The 24,801-nt window shown below is 41.5% G+C and overlaps 1 protein-coding gene across 2 annotated transcripts in view; it reads left to right on the top strand.

Annotated features, from left to right (window-relative positions):
- The window catches only part of Btbd9 (BTB domain containing 9), a 439,436-nt gene that overhangs the window by 295,463 nt on the left and 119,172 nt on the right, over window positions 1-24,801 (top strand). For both annotated transcript variants that reach the window (XM_023720332.1, XM_004624183.2), the window contains exon 7: window positions 3,675-3,784. In XM_023720332.1, the coding sequence (XP_023576100.1) occupies window positions 3,675-3,784 (110 nt within the window). The remainder of the gene's footprint in view (window positions 1-3,674; window positions 3,785-24,801) is intronic.

Below are 24,801 nucleotides of genomic sequence, written 5' to 3'. Positions count from 1 at the left end.
TCTCCCTCTCTCTCCAAATTAAGTGGCAGGGCCAGGCTGCAAGTTCATTCTGTTGTATGGCGAAGTCTGCATTGTTTCAAACCACGCAGCTTCCAGCTTTGGCCAGCTACCCTTGGAGGGTTTGGGCCCTATCTTGTTAAAGACAGAGACTCTTTCACTCAGAGTCTCACAGCTCCGGCAGCCATTGGAATTGAAACGTCCTGTTCTGAACTGTGTTCAGGATCCAAGCTCTGTCAGCCTCTTGACGACAGCTGACACAGGGAGGGGAGGAGAGTGCTAGAAGCAGACTGTCACGCGAGGCTCGCGTGGACAGCACCCATCGTCCTCAGAACGGGCCGCTCTGCTGCCTGTCTGCCTTCCCCAGCACCATTTGAGTTTTAATTATCTTCCAAGTGTCTGAGCTGCTGTTGAGGACTGCAGACAGAACAAAGGACACCCGCGAGGAGTTTCCAGCGGTCGCCCTCTGCATGCTGGTGAAGCCACTAGCCGCCACTGCCTTCATTGCCAGGTTAAGTCAGTCTGACGGTGCCCTAGAGAGATGGTACTGAGAAGAAAAGAAGTAAATACTGTGACTCTTGCACTTGTTTGTTATTCAGAATCTCTTGCGACAGAGAAAATGTGATGTCTGTTTCTCCCATTTAGGTGTCAGGCCAAGTTTTGTTTTTCAAAAAATGTGAACAGTGTGGGTGGCGCTCTTCCATTCCGTCCTGTAGGTTTCCAGTAACCGGGTAGTAGTAGCTCTCCCTTTGGGATATGCTGTCATGTGTCCCCTTAAGGAAATGCGCTCATCATTCAGAGCGGGCCTGTGCTGCCCCTGTGCCCTGCCGTTGCTCAGGATCGGGTGCCGCTTCCCCGAGCACAGTAGGCCCTCCAAGCCCTGAGCATAGAGCTCCAGCCTGCAGCCGCCACTCGCCGCCGTGTCTCTAGTCCAGAGTTTTAGTAAAAAGCCCAAGGTATTTACAACTTCATGCTTGAGCAAAAGGGGCATTTTTAAATGACATTGACATTTTTTAAAATGTATATTGGACTAAGGACTTCATGCCACTTTTGTAAATTATGATACAACTTTATAGAAACTTAGGAAGTATTGTAAAACTAGAATAATTAAACTTGTGTTACATATAGCAGGCTAATCAAGAAGTGTGATAAACAGTGGTGAATTGCTAATTTGACCTCAGGATTATGCAGCAGAGATAACATTATCTTCATTTATGTGAAACTTTTTATCTGGAGGCATCTCTCAGTGCTTTTTTAGCCATATATATATATATATATATATATATATCTTTGTTTATTATCATGAACACTATCATTAAGACTATAAAACATATGACAGTGCAGTGTTTTATTTTCAGTTGTTTATAACTGGAGATGGGGGGAGGCCTCAAAAGGGAGAGGAAGGTTGCATGTTCACTTCCATTCCTGACCTTTGTATCAGGGTGAAATTTGGGAAATGGCTGTTATCTAAATTTGGAAAGTCTGATGGTATAGAATATTAAAAGGGGGAGGGAAGAGCGAATTTTGTAGGTCTCCTTAGGTCAGCAAGGACTATGTTTAAGCTTAAGAATGCCCATGGAGGGCCAGGGAGATAGCTTGGTGGTCTGAGTGCCTGCCTGGCAACACAAGAACCCTAGTTCAATCACCAGCCCTATATGCCATGCCAGTCCTGGAACCCCGTGCATGCCCTGCTGGCCCTGAAACCAACCATGGCGCACACCTGTAATCCCAGTGCTAGGGAGGCTGAGACATAAGGATCACTATGAGTCCAAGCTGCATAGTGAGACCCTGTATCCAATAAATAAATAAAAATAAATAAGCAGAACGACCATGGAAGAAGAGCCAGCCCTTTGGTCACTTCCTGGCCTTTCTGTACTGTGCACAGTAGGAAACCTGTCCCTGCTTGGAGAGACTGCACCTAAGGGCTAGGAAGGTGATCTGATCAAATTCCACCAAACCACATTCTCTCCAAGGTTGCCAGCCATGTGCGGTTGAAAATGCTCTGCTGGTTGAGCTCCTGTGGTTTAAGGAAATGGACCAAATTAGATTCGGGACAAGGTGCCAGGTTTAACACACCTCTTCCTTTCCGGAAAGCACTAGGGAGACTGCCATTGCCACCAGTAAAAGACGACACTGTCTGTACTACTTAGACCATTAAGAGCTCACTTTTGAATGAACCCACATAAAATCAGCACCTTTCTGTTTGCCTTGCGGGCTGCAGAGGGCAGGGCCAACCTCCTGCTTACCCAGGGGCTTCAGTGGGAGTAGCCTAGCCCTGAGTCTCCACACAGAAGAGTTGTCTCACCGCAGAGCATTTGAGCACACTGAACAGCGGTCCAGGAGATAGCGTTAATACTGGTTCTGAGGACGAGTGATCAGCTCCCGTCAAGGAACAGATGGCCACATGAGGTGCACAGGGAGTGCCGTGAGATTCAGACTTGAAGAAACGAGAGGGAAGATAACCCATGGTACAGAAACCCTAAATATAGCCTCCTTAATGTGAATTATAAAAATTGGCTTTTACATTATGCACTTAACTCAGAATGATGAGAAATATAAGAAAATTGCAGAATTAGTGAACGGCGATTAACTTGGAACTAAAATTATATCACATCTAAATCAGAAGTTGTTTTACACACAGAAGGAGGGATATTACTAAAATCTTGGTGGTCTGTTTTGTTCTAATTGAACTCTGTTCATTTAACATGCCCTGTCCTTCAGAGTGCATGGTTCATAATTTGGAAACACATTATCAGTTGATGTAGTTATTTTTCTTGATTTTCCCTTTGCATTCCAAAAGACAGTGTGTGACGCATTCCCAGTTTAATTGTGTGGCACTCACAAAAGTAAGTTTGTGCATTAACCTGCAAACTGCTGGTCTCTTTAGAGAGCTAAGTGAGCAAGTCATGCCAAGGTTAATGCTTGTTAAGAGATGAAGCGTGCAGGGAGCCGAGGTGAACAGGCCAAGATGCTCAAGACCTGCCTGGCAAAACCCCGCACTGTGTGCAGGTGCCAGGTCCAGGCGGCCAGAAGGGAGGTGCAGGCGGCTCGATTATCCTGTAGGTCACTTCCTCTGGGCAGCAGGCTTCCCGGCATGCAGGAGCAGGGAGCGGCGTAAGTGTGTAGGGTTAGCTTCCTAACAAGTGTTTAGGAGCAATGCAGAAATAAAAGACTCTATGGGGTTTTCAGTAGTTTCTGTGAATTTTTTTTTCTTTTAAAGGGAAAGCAGTATTGATTTATATACTTGTCTCCAATGGGTGAGATCTTTCATTGAGTTGGAAAGCATTTGATTTTGCCTGTGTTTGTGCACATGTGCATGGGTACGTTTCTAACCATTACGTGAGGGCAGAAGCTGTTACTCTCTAGTATAAATGCCTCATGGATGTGGACTTGTACTGATGCTCAAGGATTAATGGGACAGTACCTGGTGTGATTTTTCTAGGTAAATGTAAATCTAAGCTTAACTGAATTCTCTGGGAAATAGCTCCCTGGTTTTGCTGTGATTGTTCTAGGCTCATTCGGAACCAGCCTGAAAACACATAGCCCAGTCTGAAATCAAGTTCACGGTCTCCTTTAGTCCGTGTTCTGATGCACTCTACATTTAAACGGTGTTTCTTACCTTGGGTTGGTTGTGGTGGAGCTCATCTCCAACGGATTGTTTTCTCCTTTACCCTCAGGTATATTCGAATAGTTGGGACTCACAACACAGTGAACAAGATTTTTCACATTGTGGCTTTTGAGTGCATGTTTACAAACAAAATCTTCACTCTGGAGAAGGGGCTGATAGGTAAGTGATACAATTACATTTTGGTATATAGACCTTCTTAGATATTGTCTTTAAATGTTTTGTTATTCCTTTAAATCATCTTAATCAGCTCTAAGGGCTCTAGTTGATTTGAATGTCTTATGGGTAAGTGACAGAAGGGATGGCTTATGATTTTAGAAGCAGTTAAAACAATTCTGGTAAACTTAAAAGGATATAAATATTATACTAATAATTAAGATTGGAAACTATTTGGAATGATCCATTTAGATCTGAAAGGTAAGGGGTGCTCTTGGTGTCTGGGCAAAGCCTCTCCTACCAAAGCCTTTCTGCCCATCACGTAGGTGAGACTGCAGGAAGTCTCACACTTTCCAAGCCCGTGCAGGTGTATTGGCTTTTGATCTCATGGGAGTGGTCTGCTGCATTTGGGGCTATTTTCTTCTCAGGAAAGTATCAGTTCATATTTATCCTGCTTATCCAAGTTTACCTCCAGAAAGCACCAGTCTATAATTTAAATAAGACCAGGGTGAGTGAACTGTCATTATAAAACTAAGGTCAGTTGGCTGATCTTTCCAAAAGGGGATTTTGAATCTTGGATCGATTGTTTGCTCAGATCAGTTGTTTTCTGCTGTGTTTGTTTTGGGTTTGGGGTTGGCAGTGCTGAGCGCAGCACTCTGCAGTCCATCCCAGGTCTCGGTGTGCAGGGTGCCGCAAGCGGCTTTCCCCACCCAGACTGCTTACGCCATCTTCACCTTGTAGCTCCTGACCTGAAGATAGCATAGTTAAACTAATGAGGTCCTTGAACCTGTGCCTTTACGGTTTCTTACTTTGAAAAGTGACTGCATATGTTCAGAAGGAGGAGACAAGATGCCCCTACCTTGCAGGACCTAAAATAGAGCCCTGTGCCTTTACAAATGGACTCAGTTCTTTTATCCTTAAGTCCTGTCCGTGTTAGTACAGGTGTCCTTATTGATACATGTCCTAAAAACATGGTAGTGACTAGAATGAGAAAGATGTGTAGAACTCAGAGTTTCTAATTCTTTGAAGTTGTAGCCTACATAGTCCTAATACCTGCTCTATCCTATCCATAATCCTTTCCCTATGGAAATTTGGGGGAGTAATATCAATAAAATAGCAGGAGTACAAGCTTTTCTCCAGTATGTAGAGAGCGTTTAGGGCCAACTAAAATAACAGTTTTGGTTTAACTTTGGTGTAATTTTTAATATTTTGATTTTTGTTTCTTTAATTTGAAAGTTAACAAGTTTGAAGTATTAAAACCTACACCATTACCATGTTTTAGTTCTCCAAAAATTTGTGTCGATAGAGAGCAGTGGGGTGGGCCATCATTTTTCTGCTACTCGGGTTCTACAGACCAGAGGCTTCACTGTATAAGGAATTATGCAGTCAGAGGAGTTATTACTGACAAGGAGCTTAGAAACCAAGATCCTTAGCCAGACATGGTAGTCTATGCCTGTGATCCCAGCACTCTGGGAGGCCACAGCTGGAAAATCATCATTTTTAGCCCAGCCTGGGCACCTTGGTGACTTAGTGAGACCCTGTTGTAAAATTACAAGGGGGCTTGGGAAGTTGCTTTGTGGGAAGGCCTTGGCTTCTGTACACAGTACCACCCTCAAAAGAAAGATGTTTTCTATTCCTAAGCTGTGTAGTACTAGGCTACTCATTTCAGGTCCATGACCTGCATTTTTTCTACATGGTATATATAAAATGCCTCTTTCTATTGGATGAAGAAAAGTGAGTGCATGCTGTGATTACCAGAGAAACAGGCCCATCCGGTGTGGGAGGCCTTATAAGAGTGCAGGTCCGTATGAATTGCATGAGGAAGGCTGTTGTTGGTCTGTGTGTTTTATGCAGTTGAAGCAGTCCGTGTCATTAGCACTAGAAGCCAGAATAGTCTGAGATATGCCAAGTAACGAAAGAAGCTTTGCAGAGATGTGAGAACTGCTTTTGGTTTTGATGCTTGAGTGCTTTTCTACAGACCCTTTTCTATGATGCTTACAAGTTTGACTGTAAAGAGCACTGCAGTCATCTGCCTGTCATCATCCCTCAACCAGGTGGGCACAGTGGTGCGGATAGGTAGCTGTGTGTGCACACTTGCCAGAAGATGGCCTGTGGTGGGACCCCCGGCCTCCTCGGGACCTGCTCCACAGCTCTGAGCTGCCCCTGCCAGCAGGCCAGGAGGTGGCGTGAGCCTGCAGGCAGGGGATCTCGCTATCCTCTCTGACACTGCAGCGTTGCTTAGCTTACAGCGGCATTCGAGATAGTAATGGCCAGCTTCCCTCTTGATTCTCTCAGGTACATTTTAGCAGCGCACAGACCTCAGCCACCTCACAGAGGCCCCCAGAAAGGAATGGTCCTTTGATAGGGCATGTTGATGTCCGAGCCACCTGGACTTCCTGCTAGCATGTTGTGAGGCAGCGTCCCTGTGCTTGCGGTGATCCTTGTGCCTCCACCTCCTAATAGCTGGGGCTCAGGCACAAGCTGCCAGACCCAGCTCAGGGTTATTTTTAAGTTGTAGATACCTACTTCTTCTTCATCATATCCTATGAAATGTGCCCTCTCACCTTGAGAACCATGAATGTAAACTGTAGATTTCCATGGTTGGGGAAAAAAAAGTAGAGCGAAAATAATAGCATGAATAAATAGTAGAGAATCAAAGCCTAATCTTATGTTTCTGGATTCAGAATTTTTTTCTAATCTTCCTTTCATAGTTCAGGCCCCTCTAATCATTCTCCTGTAAGAAATGTAAAATATGTCTGTTTTTTAAAATCAGATTTTAATATTACTGCTTAAAATTTAGCTCAATGATGACAAAAAATAACGTAAGTAAAAGCAACCACGTCAACTATATAAAATTTTAGTCTGCTCTCACCGAAGGCTTTCTTTGCCGTTGTTGGTGACAGCATGTCACCTCATGCTGCCTCACTTGCACAGATTCGCAGGGGAGCTCTGAGGGCCTCAGGTTCATGTCTCCTTGGCAACAGGCCCAGCTCAGCCCACGCCCACCTTTGCTGCTGCTTCACCGCAGCCCCTGCTCATTTGCTGGCTGCTTCTGAGTGCTGAAATATGTTCTCTCCCAGGAGAGGGGCCTGTCTCCTCCAGGTTGGGAGGTATTTGGAGGAAGCCCTGTCTTAGCAATGAGGCATGGACGCAGTGATTAGAACAGAAGTAAGTGCTGTTTTGTAGGCTGTCAACCTCCCAGACTGTGCGTTTGCTTGCCTTGCCACTTCACTTTGTGAGACACGTGTAGTTTGCCCCACTTTTTCATGGTGTTTGGCAGATTTTCCTTTCTATTTAATGTTTACATTCACTTCTTTCAAAGTCTTGCTAGGTATACACATAGAATAGTTCCCCATCACTGTCCTCAAGAGCTGGCAACCTGCAACCAACATTGTGACCTGCTTCCTCCCCTCCAGATTTTTTTGAAGCCAATCCAAACATCTTGTTTCATCTGTAAAAATGTTATTGTATATCCCTAAAAGTAGTACCTTCTTTTTGAATTCATAATAATACCTCTATCATTTCCTAAAATCGAACAGTAATTCCTGAAGGTATTATATACCCAGTCAATGTTGAAATTTCCCTAATTGTTTCAATGTTTGGGGTGAAAGTATTTATGTTTTATAGGTGGTTAAAGTCAGAATTTATAAGGAAAAAAGAAATAGGGTGAGGCTGTATCTCAGCATTTTCCTAGCATTCTCAAGACCCTGGGTTCAATTCCCAGCACCTCTTAGGGCAAGGGAGAGGAAAAGGGGGAGGGAGAGGGAGGGAGAGGGAGAGGGAGAGACAGAGGGGGAGAGAGAAGGAGAATCCAGAGGGAGGGGGAGGGGGAGGGAGAGAGAGAAGGAGAAGGAGAAGGAGGGAGGAGGAGGGAGGGGGAGAAGGAGAGAGAGGAAGAGGAGAGAGAGGAAGAGCAGAGAGAGATCAGAATCCAAATAAGGTCCATCTGTGGCAATAGCTGTTATGACTCTTAAAATTCTCTAAATTATAGGTTCCCTGTTTATCTCTTTTCAAAAAATATTTTTTTTTATTTGTTGAAGGAACTAGGTTTTCAGTTTCCATTGTTTCTGACTGCCTGTATTTTGCTCATTGAGTTTTCATGTTAATGTCTTACACTTCTTGTAACTTGGAAATTAGAGGCTTAGTCTGATCCAGCACTTCTTTTGGTAATATGCTCCATAGGTCATGGTCATGTGTCTCTCAAGAAGCACAGCAAAGCTCTGATCATCTCCCATGGGTACGATGATTATTTTCTAGACCCACTATTTTATAGTATGTGATTGCAAAATGCTATTTTAATTCTTTCATTCTTTTTCACTCGGTAGGCACAAAGAAGGAAATTTCCCTAGAGACTCATTTAGTAATTGTGAGACAGTTTGCCCCAGAAAGGAAGAATAAATAATGATCTTTGAACAACTGTACAAAAACTATCGAACCATATGATTACTGAACCTAGTTTACTATGTTTACAATTAATTTGTCTGTCTTTAGGGTGTATCCTACTCTAGAAAGGTACCGTAGATTGGCTGCTTTAAAATCTTTTGAAATAATTCTTAGTGTGGCATACCATCTCGGGGTACAGTTAGGTTCATTTGTTCCATTTTGCTTTCAGTAGCTAGGGATTGCCTTTATGATTTTTTTGTTTGTTTGTTTGTTTGTTTTAGCTCTTTGGTCTCTGTGGCAGAAGCAAGATGAAAAAGGGAACATCAGTGTTGTGCCACTGCTGTCGCTCCAAAGCTTGTCACCCCAGGAAGTGTACCTGTGGCAGGTGTGACTGTCCTGCCAAGCAAAAGAGAAAGTGTCAGTGAAGCCGGGTGTGGTGGTGCACACAGGCAGTCCCAGTCCTCTGGAAGACGGAAGCAGGTGGATTGCAGATTTGAGCCTAGTTGGGGCAGCTTAGTGACTTACCAAGACCCTGCCTCAAAAAATAAAAAGGGCTCAATACACAGCTCAGTATGAAAGCCATGGGTTCAGTCACCGGTATCTCCCTCCTCCCACACCCTTCCGTCCCTAGCGCATACCAAAGTGTAACGCCAAGGCTGAAAGGCACTGGTTGACTCTGAGACACCTAAAGACTGTGCATCATAGATTCAGGCATGAATTCCACTTACCTTGGGGCTAGCTGTATAGAAAGACACTATTAATTCCTTTTATAGTTACATGGTGCTCAGTATAGATATACTACAGTTTATTTAATCAGTTTGCTCCTGATGACCCATTTGTTTTCAGTCTTCTGCTGTTAAGACAGTGCTGTTGCCTTGTGCACAAATCTTTCCTCATTTTTGCCAGTATATATGAGGGTTGCATAACCGAGGGGTAAATGCACATGTTCTCTTGTTCGGTATTGCTAGTCACCTGCATGGAGACAGTGCTGTTGTAAAGTCTGCACTGGCATTGTAATGGGAACGGCTTTCCCTGTGGTTCTGCCAGTGAAGCACATTATCCAGCTTGCAGAGTTTTGCCAGTTTGATAGGTAGGAAATGGTATCTTAGTACGATTTTAATTCCATGTCTCTTAGGAGAGAAATTGAACCTCATTTCATATGTTTAAGAGCCATTTTCATATCTTCTTCTTTAAGTAGCTCTTCTCTTCTTACGAGTCTTCTGGTGAATCGAGAACACCCAGGGGAATTATACACAGTACGCTGGTCTTGGAATATGGTGTTTAACATTGTAGAAATCTGGTTTCCCTTGAGGTGTTCTGGATCTTTTGGAAGATACAAGCTCCCACAAGTCCTTCTCCATCCTTGTCCATGGCCCTGCTGTTCTGCTTATGGGATATTTTACTAGAACATGGGGCTCAAGGGTCAAAATTCAGGTTTCTTTAACCTGTACTAAGAATGGAAGTAATAGTAATAGCTTTAGACCATTCTATACTACCTATGTCTCTGGCAGAATGGAGCCCAAAAGACTGGTGGCTTTTCCCCCTAGTTTTTAGTTAGTAATTGGCCTAGATCATCCAAAATAGGTAGCCTTCGTGCAGGATCTGTGTGGCTGAGGCTGTGGGACACTCTCAGCTGCCACTGCCTCTGGACATGTGCTGTTGGGAGTGGAGCCCCAGCACCCAGCATTGCTACCAAGACATAGGACAGAACATGCGCTTCCATCCTTTCTTCTGCCTTCCTGTCCTCCACTACAGCAGAAGCAGATTTGGGAGTGGGGGAATTCATTATGTATGACAGTGTCGAAACAGTGGCGGGACGCACATGTCCTGCTTGGGCCTTAATAATGCTCATGGTTTTCTCTAGTGGTACTGGTGAGTTACTCCTAGGCCAGGCCAGGAAGCTGTTCCTTTCCCAAGCTGGTCTCTCTAATCAGATATTCAGCCTGGTTGTAATTGTCATTGAAACTTAACTCCTTTTGCTACTGTAAATTACTTTCTTAAGCAGACATTTATTAAGAGGCTGCCAAGTATATTTAGGCACCGGGGAGAGAAAGAGACACAGGTGTGGCATTTGTCTTAAAGGATCAATGAGCTCATAGAAGAGAGAGACTTAAACAGACGGTGACAGCATGGTAGAATAAGTCCTATACTGGGACATTTCAGTAGATGTTAAGCAGGAGTGCCCCCATGAGCTGGGGATGGTGTCAGGGAAGACAGTGAGTGGCCTTGCTTGGGCAAGGTGAAGGAGGAGTGTCTTTCACTTTTCTCCTGTAGAAGATAAAGCTCCCATACACACTAAGTCTAATGAGTTTTGCAAAACTTCAAATAATGCACAATAGTGTGCAATGCTTGCTTGCCTTCTATATAGCCCACGTCCTCCAACAGAATTATGATATGGTTCTTATGTGGCGGGTAATGTAGGGTGCTGGCGTGAAAGTGATCTCACAATCGTGTAGGGCGCGCAGTACAGTGTGGGGGTGGTTGTGCATGTAGATCTTTTGTTTCACTTTTAAAGACTACTTGAAAAAAGTTTTTACAGCTCTGATTTTATAGAATTTGCCCTTATATTTTGTAGAGCTCAAGTTTTTATAGCAGGGACTTGTAAATATAGCTATGTGTATGCACGCGCGTGTGTCTAGGTAAATGTAAAAAAACCTATTTTGGAAGAGAATGAAAAATAGTAAAAAGAATTAGAAATGATACAGAATTTCATTAAACAAAATGATAGGAATTCAGCAATGTTTGTTTTACTGCAAATTATCAGATATAAGCATGCAAAATTGGTCAAAAATTAAAAAGCTAGAAAAAAAGTTCAGCACTACCTGCTGCTTTCGATAGAATAGCCAACATCAGCAGTATGAATCCAAGCGGTTCTGTGGATCTACATGTGTATGTCTTTTTCCCTTTTGTCTTTTCTCCTTTCTCTCATCCCAGTTGCTCCTTCCCTTTGAACAGTTTCTTTCCCTTTCGTAGTCTCTATCGTACCTTTCAGATTTTACTTACTCGTTCAGGTCCTCGCACTAGTGAGACATACGATGTTTACACATGCTGGTCTCACTTATTTCACTTATGAATATGGTCTCTAGTTGCGTCCATTTACCTATAAAAGCTTCAAGCTTATCTTTTTTATAGCTGAGTAATACTCCATTGTATAAAAATACCACATCTTTTTTATTCATTTGTCAGTTGATGGGCATTTGAGTTGTTTCCAAGATGTAGCTATGACAAATTATGCTGATACAAACATGGATGCGCATATATCACTATGGTATGATGTTCTCAGTTCTTCTGGAAAAATACCCAGGAGAGGAATAGCTGGATTGAATGGGACCTCTAATCGTAGTTTTTTTCAGGACTCTCCACAGTAATTTCTATAGCGGTTGTGCTAGTCTGCACTCCCACCAACCGTGGAGAAGGGTTCCTTTTTCTCCGCAGACTCTCCAGCGTTTGTTACTAGTTGACTTCTCCCTCGCCCCACCCCCACCTCGCCCCTGGTACCAGAGCCTCGTGCTTGCCAGGCAGGCACTGTACCACTGAGCTGTATCCCCAGCCCTATTGACTTCTTAATGATACCCATTGTTTCTGGGCTGAGATGGAATCTCAGTGTTGTTTTAGTTTGCATTTCTTGAATGATGTTGAACTGTTTTTCATATATTTATTTTCCATTTCATATATTTCCATTGTTGTATTTATTTCTTCATCTGAGATGTATACATTCATCTCAAGTATATATTTTTTGATTGGGTCCTTGAATTTCAAGAGCCTGATATTTTAAATCTTTATATATTCTAGATAGTCCTTTGTCTGAGGAACAGTGATCTAAATTTTTTTCTCAATTCATCGGTTTTCCTTTTACTCTACTGCTTTCTTTTGACGTGTAGAAACTTTTTAAAAAGATGAGATCCCAGTTGTTGATTCTTTGAAATTTTTCTCATGCAGTTTGGTTTTTGTTCATGAACTCTCTGCCTACCTCTGTGTCTTTAAGATTTTTACCTATTTTCTCCTCTAGTAGTGTTTCTGTTTTAATATTTAAATCTTTGATCCACTTTGACTTTGCTCTTGTGCATGGTGATAGACATGGCTCTAATTTTAGTCATCGGCATGTGGTAAGCCAGTTTTGCCAGTACCATTTGTTAAAAGTGCTGTCTCTCCTCCAGTGAACATGTTTGGCCCCTGTGTCAAAGATAAGGTGTCTGAGTGTATTTTAAGTTGTGTCTGCACCTTCTGATCTGTTCCACTGATTCTCAGGTCTATTTTTTTGCCAGTGCCTTGCTGATTTCATCACAGTATCCTTGCAGTATAACTTCAAGTCAGGGATTGTGATGCCTCCTGCCTTGTCTTTCTTGCCCAGGATTGTTTTTGCTATTCTAGGTCTCTTCTGGTACCAGATGAATTTAAGAATGTTTTCTCTAGTTCAATGAGGTGTACTAATGGTATTTTAATCAGGATTTCATTGATTCTCTATAAAGATTTTGGGAGTATGGCCATTTTCTCAGTGTTGTTTCTTCCTATATAGAAGCAAGGAGTATCTTTCCATTTTCTGCAATCCTCTTTGATCTATTTTTTCAAAGCATTGTAATTTTCACTGTATAGATCTTTTACTTTCTTTGTTAGATTGATTCCTAAGTATTTCATTTTTTGGATGTTACTGTGAAAGGCATTGTTTCCCTCTCAGTGTGTTTGTATATATAAATGCTATTTATTTTTGAATGTTGAATTTGTATCCAGCTATGCTACTGAATTTTGTTGTTAAATCTACAAGTCTTTTAGTGGAATTTTTGGGGTCTTGTGTGTAGACTATCATGTCATCTGCAAATAATGATAATTTCACTTCTTCCTTTCCAATCCTTGTCCCTTTTATTTCTGTCTCTTGTCTCATTGCTCTGGATAATGTTTCCAGACCTGTATTGAATAGAAGTCATGACAGAGTGAAACCTTGCCTTGTTCCTGATTTTGAAGTGAAGGCTTTCACTTTTTGTCCATTTAGTATAATGTTGGCTGTTGGTTTGTCATAGATGGCTTTTATCAGATTGAAGTAAAGACCATCTATTCTGTAGTGTTTGTATTATGAATGAGTATTGGACTTTGTCAAAAGCTTTTTCTAGGGCAGGCCAAATAACTCAGTGGATTAAAGCGCCTGCTTAGGCAGATGCAGGGTGGCGGGGAGTTCAATCCTCTGGCCTGACATGCCAGCCCCCGGGGCCCACTGAGAAGAAGATTGAGACTGGGTGTGGTGGCACACCTGTAATACCAGCACTTGGGAGGCTGTAAACAGGAGGATCACTATGAGTCTGATCTATGCAGTGAGACCCTATAGACCCTGTCCTAAAAAGACAAAAGAAAAAAAAGAAAAAAGCTTTTTCTGCATCTACTGAGATGATCAGGTGATTTTTTGTCTTTGGCATTTGTTACGGTTTGTGTCTAGTTGTCCCCCCCAAAGCCTCATACAGCCATTGGGGTGACCTTCTAGAGCTAATGATTAATCCATGATCCACTTCTGGGATTATGGGCATGAGCACTACACCCATGGATAGCCTGAATGCAGTAGGAGGGAGGAAGCGAGGCAGGCTTGCTGCTGCCGTCATGAGCTCCTGCTCTTTGGCATGTGCCACTCTGCCTTGGAGTCAGCTGAGTATGGACTGACACTCCCATAAGCTGTGCTCTACATAAATCTTTCCTTCCTTAACTTTTGTGTCAGGTATTTCATCCCAGCAACAAGAGAAAAGTAACTGAAACTGCTGTATTGATGTGTCCTGTATTATGTTTGTTGTTTGCATATATTGAACCATCCCGGCTTTCCTGGGATGAGTCCCATTTGGTCATGGTGTATAATCTTCTTAATGATTTGCTGGATTCTGTTTGCTAGTGTTTTGTTGAGGATTTTTGCGTATATGTTCACTAGGGAGATTAGCCTTGTAGTTCTCTATTTTTGACACATCTATTTTTTTTAACAAATCTAACCATTTTTTATTTAAGTTTATCAGTACACTTTAGGTCGCATAAGGATGGCATTCATTATAGGCAGCTTGTACCTGTACGTGCTGTAACACAGTATATCTTGATTCCTCTCCCTCTTCCCATCCCTGCCCTTCCCCATCCACAGAGCTCAGTTTTGACTTGATCTTTCTTTCCTTATTTTCTTGTTTCCTTTCCCCTCCTCCTCCTCCCTAGCTCCCTTCCCTTTTTTTTTTTTTTTAATTTTATTTATTTGTGTGGGGGGGGCCAGCTCAGCCCACCAGGGGGCGGGGCTGGCTGGCATGTGGTGCTGGGGGATTGAACCGCGGTCCCTGTGCTTTGCTAAGCTTGTTCTAAGTAGGTGCTTTAGACCACTGAGCCATCTCACCAGCCCTTTCCTTCCCTTTTGAATAGCTTCTTCCTATTCCACAGTATCTCTTGCCCATTCTGTTCCTCTTTACATTCACAATCTATTCTTGGATGTCCTGTCCGGGAGTATGTGTCCAACAATGTCTGGCTGTACTGCTTTCTCATGAGCTGTGGTCTGCCTCAGATTGCCATGCTGAACAGGCAGCTCTTAAATGGGCAAAGTGTTTTTCTGGTACTTATTGAAAAAGATTGTGGTGATTAAATGTAAGGTCTAATTTTTGTTGGCCTAGTCCCTAACCAAAACCTGGTAATTTGGGCAGGGAGGTGATTGAACCCAGGCACTTAGTAAAGTGCACTCTACTCCCAAACTACATGTCTACCCCCAAACTTGCTTCTTCTTTATATTTTGAGTAGATTTTACAAATACATATTCTTATTTCTTTCCTTTTTAGTAAACAAAGCACATTCATGAACCTCTTCAATTAATAGTATTAGAAATCTTTTCTTACCGTACCTGTAGTGCTTTCTCCTTCTGTTTGTGTGGTACCAGTTGAATGGAGGTCCTATAATTTATTTAACCTGTCTCCTTTGCTAAGACATGATTGTTTTCAGTCTTCTGGTATCAGTAACAACTCTGTAATCACCCACTGTATAAACAGGTGTCATCACAGGCATTCCCAATAAAGCCTAAAATAAACAAATATCTGTTACCCGCAACATAATGAAAAGAACCCATTGTGACACCTCAAGAGTTGGCCACCTAATTTTGGAGCAAAATGAAAAGTATATATATGGAACCCCTTGTTCAGAAGCAAGAAAATGTATTGTTAAATTTTTTTGAAAAGAACCTTTTTCCTTTATTCTGCAAGCTTGACATTGCATGGTATTTTTTATTTGCATTTAATATCATTCTAAGTAAAGAAAAATTAAACTTTTAAATTAGCGTAAATTTTACTGTTGGCTTTATTTGAAAATGCAAACATAGTATCATTTATCTCATATGCAGAATTACTGAAATTGCACAATTCACATTTGGTAGCTCACAAATGTATGTGAATTTTGTTCTTACCAGAACAGTAAAAATGCTGCACAAAGCTAACCAGAGTGATTTTGCTTCACCTGAGACATGTGCATTGCACCAACAGTCTGTCCTTGGGGGTTGGTGACAGGTAGGGGAGGACTTTCCTTCCCTTTCACATCACCATCTTCAGCTTATGTGTTTGGCTTCTGAAGGTAATAATAAGAGCCAAGAAGGATATGACAGAACTCCTTGGTCATCTGTGCCCCTCCAAATGCCTTTGCCTTCATCCTATATTTAAAGCAAGTTTAGGTTTCAAAGGAAAGCGCGGCCTCTCCAGAGTGTGGGCTGTGTAGTGGCTCTAAGTGATGCCCTGTTTCCCCTGTATTCACCTGGACATTCACAGCCCCAGGCCCCAGGCATCTTGAGCCGCTGCAGTTCCATGCGCCTCACAGGCCATTGTGAGCACCATACACAAAGGAGGCTGCAAAGCATGTGGGCATGTATGTTTTGCATATCTCCTCTCTCATGAGTTTTTCCTGTTGTCCTTGGGCCTTACTTTAAAATAAGTTCTACACAGGCACAGGGACTGGGGTTCTTCGATCCTCATCTTGCTGTGCTGGCCCTGCCTCCAGGGTGCACTGAAACAGGGACTGAGGCTGGGTGTGGTGGTGTGTGCTTATAATCCCAGCACTTGGGAGGCTGAAAATAGAGGATCATTAGGAGTCTAATCTGTGTAGTGAGATCCTGTAGTCCCCGTACTAAAATACATTAAAAAAAAAAAAAACACAACAAAAAGTTCAAAGATAAGATTAGTAAGAGCTTATGGACAGAAGCACTGGGGCAGTAAACTTAAGTGTGGTCCCCTCTGAGAGTAGGGTGATGTCTCACAGTACTGGTCACATACCCATGGCTCTGGGCCTGATTACTATAATATTTCTGTTTAACATTGTTCCTGTTTCCTCAAGTGTTTCCAAGAAGTAGTTAAGAAGTAGTGTATAATAGGTAGCTGGTGGAATTCATTTTATTCATAATAACCAAAACTGTAAAATACAGTAACCAACAGCAATTCATGAGCTACGTCTCTGCTTTATTCCCAGGAACCCATTCTGTCACACCATTAGAGAGGAGCTGAGGTTCCAAAACGCAGGTAGGAGTCACTAGGACGATAGAGTGCCCACAAATGGAGTGTCCCTGAGCTGACCATGCCAGGGAGATGTCTTTAATTTGTTCACCCCCACAATTACATATGCAGGAATATGAAGAAGCCTTAAATCTTTAAGAAGCATGAAGGAATAGATACATTCTTGGTTGAGGAGATAGAGTATTCTACAAATTTAATGTAAAACTGCTCAGAATCCTAATTGTGTGACTTAAAAAACAAATACATTTTTAAGTTTCCAAGAGAAATAAATGAATCTTTTCCCCAAAAAACAAAACTTCAAGTAAATAAATGTAAAAAAAGATGAGAGATTTGTTACCATCATATACTATAATCAGTCCTGCATGCAAAAAAAGGGTGACATTAATGCAAGGATAAACTGGTAGCTAACTTAAGCAACCATCAAACTCTGAATTAGAATCTCAGTAGGTGTAAGAATACCATGCAAAATGAAGCTAGTTCCCGTCAGTTAAGAATGGGAGGATTATACAACAAATGATACTGAGACAGTTGACAGCTGAAAACAGTTACTTGAAATTCTTTTCTCACAATGTAGATCAAAATATTTTCCTGTTAAGGAGTTAGATTTTACAATATTACTCCCAAAGAGCTGTAGGAAATTATTAATAACTATCTGATCTCAAGGTACGGAACAACTTCCTCAGCACAAAAGCAGAGGCAGAAACTGTAAACAGATTTCAGAGGTGTTTGACAACTGGGAAAAAGTAATTGCAACATCCATGACAATGAATTATTGTTTTTAATATAAAAGAAATACAAATAAATAAGAAAAAATTGAATCCCCAATGTAAAATTTATATAAAAAATTAATAAAAGGGAAAAAGAAGTAAGATTAGACTATAAGCTTGAATTTGGTCTCCCTTAAAATTAAGGTAATGTGTGTTGAAACAGGGTTCCATTTTCAGCTTATTTAGTTGCAAATTTTTTAATTTAAAGTTTTTATTTGCACAAATAACACAGTGATCATTTCTTATTGCAAAAAGCATTGGAAGTCCCTGCCCGAGAAATTAGGTGAGAGAAAGATGCAAAAGTCATCCAAGTGGGAAAGGAAGACGTGGCCTGGCCATGTGTGCCGACAACACGATCTTAAGCACACAAAGCCCAACAGACTCCACCAAAAAATGGATCAAACTAATAAATAATATAACAAACTTACAAGATACAAAATCAACACATGAAAATCTGTAACATTACTCCATACTCGAACTATCTGAAAAAGAAAAGAAAAATACTACTTACATTATCTACGAAGATACTTACAAATAAATTTAAGGAAATAAAAGATGTGTACATTGAAAACCATAAACTACTGATGAAAGAAATGGAAGAAAATGCAAATATTGGAAAGATTTCCCACATTCACAAATTGGAAGACTTAATATTGTTAAAACATCTGTACTATCCAAAGCAGAAGATAGATTCAGTGCAATCCTCATCAGAGTTCCAATGTTGTCTTTCATAGAACTAAAAAAAAAATCATAATATATATACAGAACTACAAAACAGTACCCAGTGCAATCATGAGTAAAAAGAACAAAGTGGAAGCATCATGTTATTTGATTTCAGAATATACTGTGAAGAAGCGATAATGAAAACAACATTATAGGGCTGGGAGCATAGATTGGTGGTCCACACACCTGCCTGGCCAGCACAAGGTCCTGACTTCAATCCCTAGTATCATATACCACACCAGCCCTAGAACCCTGGACATGCCATGCCGGCCCCAAAACTGGGAGAGATGGTGCATGCCTGTAATCTCAGTGCTGGGGAGGCTGAGATAGGAGGATCACTTTGCATCTGAGCTACATAGCAAGACCCTGTACCAAACAAATACATAAATAAAAAGATTTTAAAAAGTTATAGTGGCAACCAACTTTGACCAAAGTGGGCCTGGAAGCAAACCCATGGGTGTACAGTGAATTGATTTTCACCCAAGGTGCTAAGTGTATGCAATGAGACAAGGTTAATGTGTCCAATAAATGCTGTTGGCAAAATTGAATATTCATGTGCAAAACAAAGAAAATGGACCCTTATCATGGGGTGGACTCTTACCAGAACTCAAAGTAGATTAAGTACTTAGACTTAAACATAAAACCAGACAATATAAAACTATTTTTTGTGTGTATTTTAGGGAAGGATCTACAGGGTGTTCAGGATCTCACTACTAGATCAGACTTGTAGTGATTCTCCTGTTTACAGCCTCCCACATGCTGGGATTACAGGCACACGCCACCACACCCAGTCTCAATTGCCATTCAGTGTGCCCTGGGGATTGAACCCCTAGTCCCTGTGCCTGCTTGCAGGTGCTTTAGTCCACTGAGCTATTTGGCCAGCCCAAAACTATTGAAGAAAATATAAGGGGAAAAATTACATGACCGTGGGACACCCAATTATTTTTTGGATTTGACTTCCAAATCACAGACAAGAAAAGCAAAACTAGACAAATGGAATTATGTCAAACTATAAAGTTTCTGCACAGGGAAAGAACCAACAATGTGCAGAGTCAACTTACAGATTGGGAAAACTAGATGTAAGCCATACCAAATGATTACTAAATATGGGACTCAAATAACTAAGAGGTGAGAAAACAAAGCACAATTTTTTTAAAAAGTGAACAAGGGACTTGAATAGATAATTCTCAAAAGAAGACATACAAATGGCCAAAAGATGTGTGAGAAAAATGTTCAGAATCACTAGTCATGAGGGAAATGCAAATTAAAAGCACAGCAAGATATCATTTCACACCTGTCAGCTGTTATCAAAAGACAAAAGATAACACTTGTTGGCACAGATGTAAAAAGAAGGGAACCCTTGCAGACTGTTGATGGGAACGTAAAACAACACAGGCATTATGGAAAACTGAGAGGAGGACCCTCACCAAAGTAAAAGTAGAGCTACCATATGATCTAGTAATCCCACTTCTGTGTATGTACCCAGAGATTTTTTTTTTCCATTTTATGTATTTGGTATAGGATCTCACTACCCAGCTTGGACTCATAGTGGTCCTCCTGTTTTCAGGCTCCCCAGCACTGGGACCACAGAAGTGGTCCACTGTGCCTGGACTTGTAGCAGGCTCAGCGGGCCCTGGGGGCAGGGCCAGCACAGCATGTGAGACAGGGATCGATCCCTGGTCCCTACATTTGCCAAAGCAGGCACTTAATCCGATGAGCCATCTCACTGGCTCTACCCCAGAGATTTTAAATCATTTTGCTGAACAGATGTCTGCATTACAGCATTCTCTGAAGCGCTATCCACTATAGCCAAATTATGGATCAGCCTAGGTGTCCATTAACAAATAAATGCAAGTCTCTCACACCACACACACACACACACACACACGCCTGTGAGAGGAAGGGGGGCTATTACTAAGGAAATTCTGTTGGTGATAACTGGGTGGACTTGAAGATTGTTATGCTAAGTAAAATAATCCAGACAGTCAAAGGCTGCAGTTTCTGACTTACATGTAAAATCTAAGACAGTTGAACTCATAGGAGGAGAGGAGAGGGATAATTACTGAACTTATGCAGTGAGGAGAATGGGAAGATGACGGTCTGGGGTACAGAATTTCAGGAGGAATAGGCGTGGCTATTTCATTTTTGCACAGCATGATGAATGTAGTTAATAATGTATTATGCATTTTTAACTTGTCAAGTATAAATTCAGATGTTCCTATCACAAAAAAGTTAACTATTTAAGGTAAAGGATATGTTAAGTAACTTGTTTTACTTATTCTTTGTTATTTTCATAAAGCATAACACTAGATGCCCCCAAATTTATGTAAGTTATTATAGTTCATAATCTTAGTGACATAGAACTGTATTAAATAGAATACTGCCTGGCAAGCACAAGGTCCCGAGTTCAATCCCTGGTACCACATAATAAATAAATAAATAAATAAATAAAATATTTGTCTTTTTGTTTGTATCAGCTGTTATTACTAGAATTGAGTATCATTTTGTTTTTTGGCCTTTTTTTTTTTTTTTTTTTGGTGGTACTGAAAACCTGTATCAACTTGTGCCAGACAGACACTTGTGCTGCTGAACTATCTCCCCGCCCCTTGTGGCCATTTGTTAATGAGTTACCTTTTTATATTCTCTGCCAACTTTTCTTTCTGTTGCTTTTTTATCATTAATTTGTACATACGGGTATTCTTTACCCTTATATGCTTTGCTGATATCTTCTTCAAGACCTCGAGTTTCTTGTGACATCTTTGTTGTAAAGAAGATTTGAATATTGAGTTGATCAGATCTACCAGACATTCGCTTTCTTGCCTCTGCATTTTGTGACTTCTTTAGAAACTGTCAGGAGCCCAAAATGTAAGCACATCCACTCATAGCACTGGTGGGTGGGTGGTTTTGTTGTTGGTGTGTGTTTGTGTGTCTGTATATCTGCTTGCATTTAGTTCTTTAATCTTCAGAATTTCATTTGTGTTTGGTCTGAGGTAGGGATTTAACTGTTATTTCTCAAATACATGACCTGTAGTCTCGAAATCCTCCCTTTCGTCTTTTCATGCATTGATTTAAAATAGCTGATAGCATGGATGTATCTATCTTTCCTAGCTTTGGTGCTTTATAATCGATTTTGCTGTATTATATTGCAAATCTACACTCACAGTTGCTCTTTCCTAAAAATTTTAGCTATTCTTTCAAATTTTCTTTTCCATTGAGCTTGAAAATCAGCCTGTCAAGTTTCATTTTAAAATTCTGTTGGTAAGCGTGTTTTAAATGAAAATACTTAGTGAGAATGTTGAGAAATGGCAGTCTTATTTGCTGCTGGAATATGGATGGTATAGGTTTTCTAGAAGACAATTTGGTAATATCCACTGAGAGTCTTTAAAGTACTCCTGATATTACTTCTGCCATTAGTAATTTATCCTTAGGAAACATTCAGGAAGAGCATCGCTTTTATATAAATGTTCAGCACAGTGTTATTTATGATAACCAAAAAAGAGGAAGCACTACAAATGTCTGACAATAAGGACACAATGAAATAGATCATGACACATTTGACATCAGAATTTCTTTGTAGCCACTTTACAACACAGGGAAGTGCCCAGTATTTTAAGATTAAAAATAATATGTATATTTTTATATTTACATGTGTTAATTTGCTGAGACTACTATAAAAATTCTGCATAGGGGGTACCTTAACAGAAATTCATTTTCTCATGGTTTTAGAAGCTAAAAGTCTAATCAAGGTATTGGCAGGTTGCTCTGTCCTGAGGCTCTTGTCTTAGCAGGAGATGGTCCCCTCCTTGCTGTGCCCTCACGTGTCTCTCTGTCCACTGCTATCCCTGGGGTCTCTTCCGCTTCCGCTGAGGACATTAGTCATATTGAATTAGGCTCCCCCCTCATGGCCTCATTTAACTTAATTACCTCTGTCAGAGCCCTGTCTCCAAGTGCAGCCACATGTTAGATGCGAGAGCGTGCACTCCGGATGGACACGGCTCACTCTGTACTACTGCATTAGAAAGACCACTGGCAAGGACATCAGAATATTAGTAGGTTTTCCAGATAGTGAGTTTGTACATAATGTTTTTATATTTTTTTCTGCATTTGTATTTTTTTTCAGTGAAAATATGAGACTTTTAAAACCAGAGTCTTTTTTTCCAGTAAAGCTATTTCTACATTGTTTATCTTACTATGTGGGAGACACAGCAGAGTGGATGAGCCAGCCCCGGGGCTGTCCATGCACCTCCTCCACAGTGTGTTCCTGAACTGCCCCTTAACATGTTCACGACAGGGCAGTAGTTCAGATGACTTACTGCTGGGTAGCTTGTACCACCTGATCGGACTGTCCATGTCACCTAGCGGGACAGTCATATATGTACCATCAGTGTTTCAAGCTAGTGGGATTATTTCTCTCCCTCTTTCTAGGGAAGATGGGAGAATGTCTGCAGGAAATGTGCTTTACTTGATAACTCTTGAATATGGCTAGGAGACGCCAGGTTGGAAAGGTATACCCTATTTAATTCTGTGTACAGTTCGGGGTAATGGCAATTAGTGTGTAGCTGCAGAAGGTGGATCCACAGTTGTCGCAGGCTAGAGGTAAGTGGGTCAAAAAGTGGCAGGAAGGACTTGACCTCTGCTATCTTGATTGGGCTAATGCTCTCACAGGTGTCGCGTACATCCACACTCATCAGGTCGTACACTGTCAATGCAGTTCATGGTATATCAATTCTGTTTGTTGTAAAGACATTTAAAATGAAGGAGAGAAACTGGAAGAAGAGATTCCAGAAGGGTTGCCTTTTGGGGAGTGCAGCGTGTCACTTTTTGTTAAAAGAGTGGGACTAGTCTTTTGTGAACTAAATCTTTTAGACTGTTGGTTCAGAGTGCTGTATCAACTCTTAGAGCAGGAAGGGGCTCTAAATCCATGGCCTCCTCATGCCTCATAATCCTGAGAAGTGGGCTTAAGTGTGTCCTGGTGCGAGTACCAGAAAGTGGCTATATGAGAGGGAGGACCGGTAGATGAGCCAGTCTGGGATGTGGAGCTCTTTGAATTTATTGGTTCATTAATACTGTGAAGATAGGTATGTTTCTTTTATAGCCACATTACATACTTACCTTTTTAAGGACAGGAATCAATACAGTGCTACAAGGGAGAATGTACTTAAAAATCATAACATTACCTGTGGTAAAATTATCATAAAAACTGCCTGGTGCTCAAGCAGGGTATTACTGCAGTTCTGCCCCTGTAATGACAGGAAATGGTTGTTGGTGAAGTTGTTTTCCATGAAGCTGTGATGAAATCAAGTAAAATGGTAATAAAGCAGAGTGTATAAGGGAGGGGCTCCAGTGAGATGTGGAAGCGCAGAAGGTGTCAGAATGTTTGAATTGGCATCTTCAGGAAATGACTCTGCACAGTATCAAATATGAATTGATCATTCCTAGTTCAGAACATCGGCAGCACAGGCCATCCTGTGGCTGTGGGGAGCACAGGAGGTGGGCCCCTCTCCTTGCGCCAGCCTTGGTGGGCAGCTACCATTTTACTAATGGTCAGAGGAGCTATAGGCAGAGACTTGGTCTTCTATGTCAAGTGACAGTGTAGGAAAGAGCTTAAAGCCCTATTTCCTCCCTCCTGACTCAGGGAGCCAGTTCACCTTGGGAGCATTATCACGCACTTTTCCAATGAGTCTTTAATGAATTAATGTTTAGTAGTTGCCTATTATAAAATATTGGAAGCACAGCTCCATAAAATCTCAGTGAGCTGTGGAAGCACACTAAGTATACATGATCAGAGTTATTTTTATGTTATAGAAGTAACTTTTATGTTGACATTATATTCCAAATGACAGATGTAGCCCTTGTCACCACTGCAGCTAGCTCCCTGGTGCGAGCCTCACCGCGTCTCCTCGTTGGTGTCATTGCTGTCTACTGCACCACCCTCCCTTCTCCTGCATCCTGGGCAGTGCACCTGGAGGTGTCTTACCAGAACATTCCTTTGCTCAAAATCACTCATGCTTTCCATTACTCTTGGGATAATGTTCAGAATCTTCCCCATGACCCTCCAGGCCCTTCAGGGTCTGATGAGTGCGTATTTGCTTCATCTTGTACAAATACCCACCTGATTTTCTGTATTCGGATCAGGCAGGCTTACTTTCCATTCCTAGAGACCGCAGGGCCTTTGACTTGCCATTCCTTCTAAAATGTGTCCTGTTCTGTCCTCATCCTTACCTTTGTCTCATCAAACCCACCCCTTTCCTTAAGTGACTTCTTAATAATCCTTTAAATTTCACCTTAATATTGCTTCTTCAGAGAACTCATCCCTGCCTGCCTTGCTCAGTGTAGGAAGTTTCTTTGTATGATGTAGGTATATCTGGTTTTTCCTTCAGAGCAATGACTCATTTGTAACTACACATGCATTTACATGGCTTGATCTGTTTTGTGCAACTCCTATAAACCCAGCATTTGGAATCTTGTACTTGTTTTTGTCTCTCTCTCTCTCTCTCTTTTTTTTTTTTTTTTTGTGTGTGTGTGTGTGTGTGTGCATGCTTGTCTGCTCGCTTGCTATGTGTTAGTGACTCCATCCTCCTTGCATCTATGATCCTCTCAATGGCGAACACAAGTCTCCCAAGACAAGCACTTGGTGTTAGGCTTGAATCCTCCCTCCCCTTTT

Source organism: Octodon degus, unplaced genomic scaffold, assembly GCF_000260255.1.
Source record: "Octodon degus isolate 3935 unplaced genomic scaffold, OctDeg1.0 scaffold00005, whole genome shotgun sequence".
In the NCBI taxonomy this organism is placed as follows: domain Eukaryota; kingdom Metazoa; phylum Chordata; class Mammalia; order Rodentia; family Octodontidae; genus Octodon; species Octodon degus.
The sequence above is the reverse complement of the archived record's forward strand: the minus strand, read 5'-3'. Positions and strand labels throughout refer to the sequence as shown.